The sequence below is a fragment of the Myotis brandtii genome, unplaced genomic scaffold (assembly GCF_000412655.1).
Source record: "Myotis brandtii unplaced genomic scaffold, ASM41265v1 scaffold1704, whole genome shotgun sequence".
In the NCBI taxonomy this organism is placed as follows: domain Eukaryota; kingdom Metazoa; phylum Chordata; class Mammalia; order Chiroptera; family Vespertilionidae; genus Myotis; species Myotis brandtii.
Genome location: NW_005356277.1, coordinates 130,236 through 135,404, shown reverse-complemented (window position 1 = coordinate 135,404; position 5,169 = coordinate 130,236). Strand labels below are relative to the sequence as shown.

Sequence of the window (5,169 nt, the reverse complement as noted above, 5' to 3'; positions counted from 1 at the left end):
GAACAGAATGGTATTAAATCACTTTGCGAAGATAATCCAATATAGAAAATGACTAAGTCTGAAAAGTGTGGGTGTTCAGGTTACTAGATATTTGTCCTCTTTTTAAAATGATCAATTAAATTCTTCCAGAAGGTACATAATATATTCTTCAGTCATACAATGCACTTGGTGCTGATTTTTGCTTCCCAAGTAAATTTAAATGCAACTCTTGGCTCAAGATAGCAGGTTATCAGAAGTGTGTATTGGGATATACTGTTTTGGAAAGGTATCCTAACAATCCTAAATTTTAAATTGATAAATCATTACTTTAGTTCAATTATTTGTATATAATAAACTTACGTAATATTAGGCATAGTTTGAGTCTGAAGAGAACAAAATTTGATAAAAACAAATATGGTTTTGAGTAAATGTAGTTCAAGACTAAATTGTAAGGCTAGTTTAACAAAAATTATGAACAACACATACATCTCAGTTTAAATATTAAATTAATCTTCTACCTTATTTTTTGTCAAGTCAAGAAATTGTGCCATCTTTCAGGCAACCACAAGGACTAAATCTTCACTGCTGTGACTGGACCTAGGACCTCCAGCCTAGGCTCCACCATTGCCTTATAAGTGAATTGTCCCTTCTCATCTTATTCACAGCTCCTCTATCTATAATCTGGTTAAGTAGATGGTCTCACTACTCAGCTTGAGGCTCTACATAATATTGGATATAATTACAACAGGGCCCATTACACTTCTTATCCTAGGGGAGCAGAGGCCTGCAAGGAATATCCTATGTATAGACTCTTATGAGAATGCTATTTGATTGTAGGCAGTTTCACTAATCTCAGTCTCAAAAGGCACAATTTGGTCTCTTGGACTCAGTCTTATGGTGTCCATGCCACTTGAATTCTGAGCTTAGACATCAATAGGAGATAGCATCTGGACTCCAGGTCTTGTGAGATCATTGGTTTATTGTACCCATGGGTTTAAGCACTAAATGCTTTCTTACAACACATGTAATGGGAGCCAGGAGTGGAGGATATTTTGGAGCAATGAATTTATGAATAATCATGGTGATTATATTAATCTTTACATGCCTCTAGATATTCTTAAATAATTCACCTGAATCAGTTTTAGTTCTGAAAATCAACTGAAGCTCCAGGATATTTTATAGTATGTTTCTATTCTTGATTTCCCTGGAAATTTGTTTGATTGAATACAGTGTATGCATTATCCCCATGTATAAAAGCGCTATTATTTGTGTTTTAGTTGGGAAGCTATACAATGATTGTATATATTTTGCTACACACATGTTCCTTCTCATTCTCTTCTGCTCTGTATTTCAGGAAAAGTGAACATTACAAGCTATGTTTCTCAGGATCATAGATCATCTCTCTTTAGACAGGGTTTGTTCAATGTGCTATGACAATTCTCTCTATTTCTCTATTTCTTCAACTGCATCTATTCCATGGCTCCAGATTTTGCCAGAGGGTACTTCCAGGGTTTCAGCTTCTAGTGAGAGACTCATATTTCTGAGATGTGATTTTACTAGTGGCACCTCTGTGTGTTGCTGGCTAGAGTTGTTGTGGATTTTTGTGGTTTCTAATTTCTGGGAGTCTTCCCTGTCAAATGTTGGGTTTATCTGAAGTTCTATAATTTGTGTAAATAATGAACTGTATTAAAGATGCTCTGTAATAATTAATATTTCCTGGTTTGATTCTGACTAACACAGATGCCACTCATAATAATATAAGGCTAGTTACCTCAGAAACTCATTGAATTGAAGAAATGATAGAGTGTTGTCCTCCTAGTTATCTCTTTAAAAATATTAGAAAGGGGATAATCAAAAGATACCAACAACCTCAACAGAAAAAATGTCATATATGAAAAAGCTCAGAACTACTTTGTGATAAACGATAAAATACTGAAAGCTTTTCCTCTACGGTCAGGAGCAACACAAGAATGCCCACTTTTACTATTTGTATTCAACATAATACTGAAAATCATAGCCAGAGAAATTAGACAAGAAAAAGAAATAAAAGGAATCCATATTGGAAAAGAAAAATTATATGTTTGCAACTAAAATAACCTTACAAATAGAAAACTATAAAGATCTCTTTCTCCCTTTCTCTCTGAGACACACACACACACACACACACACTCTAGACCTAATAAAGAATCAAATTACAGGATACAAAATTATCATGTACAAAAACAGTTGTATTTCTCTACAATATAAATGAGCCATCTGAAAAAGAAATTATGCAATATCTTTGACAATAATATTAAAAAATAAAGGAGGCATAAACTGAAGTTAAGATTAAAATTTGTACACTGGAAATTTCAAAAAATGCTGAAAGAAATTAAACACAAATAAATGGAAATACATATTGTGTTCATGGATTAGAACACTTAATATTTTTAATATGCCAATACTAGACTGATCTTCAGATTCAGTGCAATTTCTATCAATGTTGCAATGGCATTTTTTGTATAAATATAAAAATCCATATGAATTCTCAAGTGGTCCTGAATACAAAAAAACAAAACAAAAAAAAAACAAATCTTGAAAAAAAATGGAACTTACTAGAAAGCTGTAGTAATCAAACTGGGATAAAAACAAATATATAGACTATGAATAGAATAAAAGGCCCAAAATTAAGCTATTACAAAGATGTTTAAGTAATTTCTGCAAAGGTGCCAAGACCATTCAATGAGGGAAAGGTAGTTTTTCAACAAATGGGTTGAAACACCCAGTCTACATACAAAAGAATGAAGTTGGACTTTTATCTAATCTAATAAAAGAGAAACATGCAAATTGAGCATAACTTCGATACTCCCCAAGCCACGCCCACCAGCCAATCAGAGCGATTATATACAAATTAACCCAACCAAGATGGTGGCCGGCAGCAATGGAGCTGGAGCAAACAGGAGGCTTGGTTGCCCCGGCGATGGAGGAAGCCAAGCTTACTGTGTGCCCTGGCCCACTGTGGCCACTGCTAAAGGCAACAAAGTTTCAATTATAGAAGATAAATAAATCCCAGATACCTGCTTCCAGCCAGCCTCCACTGGGAGCTTGGGTGGCTGGAGGCCGTGGCCAGCCTGCAAACAGCCATCAGCCCCTCACCCAGGCTTGCCAGGCACCCCATGGGACCCCCACCCTGAAGGGGCTGTGGCCAGCCTGCAAACAGCCATCAGCCCCTCACCCAGGCTTGCCAGGCACCCCATGGGACCCCCACCCTGAAGGGGCTGTGGCCAGCCTGCAAACAGCCATCAACCCCTCACCCAGGCTGGCCAGACACCCCAGCGGGGACCCCCATCTTAAAGGGGCTGTGGCCAGCCAGCAAACAGCCATCAGCCTCTTACCCAGACTGGCCACACCCTCATGGGGTGAGGGTCCCTGCTGGGGTTCTTGGCTAGCCTTCAAACAGCCATTAGCCCCTCACTCAGGCTGGCCAGGCACCCAAGCAGGACCCCCCTCCCTGAAGGGGGTGTGGCCAGTCTAAAAATGGCCCTCAGCCCCTCATCCAGGCTGGCCAAGCACTCCAGCGGGACCCCCACCCTGATCCGAGACACCCTTCAGGGCAAACCAGCCAGCCCCCACCCATGCACCAGGCATATAATAAAAGGGTAATATGCAAATTGACCCTAACAGCAGAACGACTGGGAATGACTGGTCACTATGACACACACTAACCACGAGGGTGCAGACACTTAATGCAGGAGCTGCCCCCTGGTGGTCAGTGCGCTCCCACAAGGAGAGCTCAGCCACAAGCCAGGCTGATGGTTGCCAGCACAGCAGTGATGGCGGGAGCCTCTGCTGCCTCCTCAGCAGCGCTAAGGATGTCCGACTGCAGCTTAGGCCTGGTGCCCACTGGCAAGTGGACATCCCCTGAGGGCTCCTGGGCTGCCAGAGGGATGTCTGACTGCCAGCTTTGGCCGGATCCCCCGGGGAACAGGCCTAAGCCAACAGGTGGTCATCCCCCGAGGGGTCCCAGGTTGTGAGAGGGCACAGGCCAAGCTGATGGACCCCTCCGAGTGCACAAATTTTTGTGCACCGGGCCTCTAGTTTATATATATATAAAGAGCCAGGGTCTGTAACATCCAAGACGACCAAAGGCACGACCGAACACCTGAAGTTAGTTCTGCAGTCAGTGCTGTAGGCACCACGGTGACCCAGCACTGACCGCCGAGGGGGATGTGGGTCAGGTCTGGAGGGAGGCCCAGAGAGAGAAGCAGTGTCTGATCCACAGCCCCCATGGCAGTCAGTGCTGCGTCGGTGTCATGGAAGTCAGTCCTGTAGTCAGTGCTGGGTTGCTGCAGTGACCAGCACTGACTGCCAAGGGGGCTGTGGATCAGACCGGGAGAGAGGACCGAAGAAAGAAGCAGGGTCTGATCTGCAGCCTCCATGGCAGCTGTTGATTAGCCCTTGCCTCATTTTCTCTCCAGGCCTCACCAGCAGCCATGCTGATCAACCCCGCCTCTCTTATCAGGTCCAGAGATAGGCCCAGAGATGCTGACTGGCATAGAAACTGACCAATCAGAACCAAATCTGGGAGAAGTGAGAGGAGCTAATGTCTGCCTAGGAGGCGGAGCTTTTGACTCTGACTGGCATAGAAACCGACCAATCAGAACCTAATCTGAGTGAACTGCAAAGGCAGAACCTAAGGTGAGGGCTGAGGAGGGGTTTTAAGGGCAACAGCTGTTTGGTGTAAGGTGTAAGAAAGCAGTTCAATATTTAATGACCGGTTTGGCAGTATAGTGCATATGGCTGGCTATTAGTCCAGATATAGGATATGTGTTTTTGTCTGCCAAGAGCATCTCCTCCTGCTGAAAAGGCTCCCCCCCCTCCCCTTTTAAGCAATCCTATCCTATATAATCTATCTATACTAATAAAAGGGTAATATGCTAATTAGACTGGGTCCACTGGCCATCTTCCAGATGTCCGACTTCCTTCAGGACAAAGCCATGGTGGTGGGGGCCGAGGCAGAGGCAGTTAGGAGCGACAAGGCTGGCAGGGGAGGGCAGTCGCAGGCAAGATTAGGCCAGTAGGGGAGGGCTGTTGGGGGCGAGATCAGGCCTGCAGAGAAGGGTGGTTGGGTGTGAGATCAGGCCAGCAGGGGAGGGCAGTTAGGGGCGATCAGGCAGAGGGGTTAGGGGCAATCAGGCAGGCAAGCAGAGG

The 5,169-nt window shown here is 43.9% G+C and overlaps 1 protein-coding gene across 1 annotated transcript in view; it reads right to left on the bottom strand.

Moving 5' to 3' along the window:
• Window positions 1-2,408: 2,408 nt before the first annotated feature.
• Window positions 2,409-5,169, bottom strand: part of LOC102249703 (olfactory receptor 52K2-like) — an 8,021-nt gene continuing 5,260 nt past the window's right edge. The window contains exon 2 of the mRNA XM_005863049.1: window positions 2,409-2,516. Coding sequence (XP_005863111.1) covers window positions 2,409-2,516 — 108 coding nt within the window. The remainder of the gene's footprint in view (window positions 2,517-5,169) is intronic.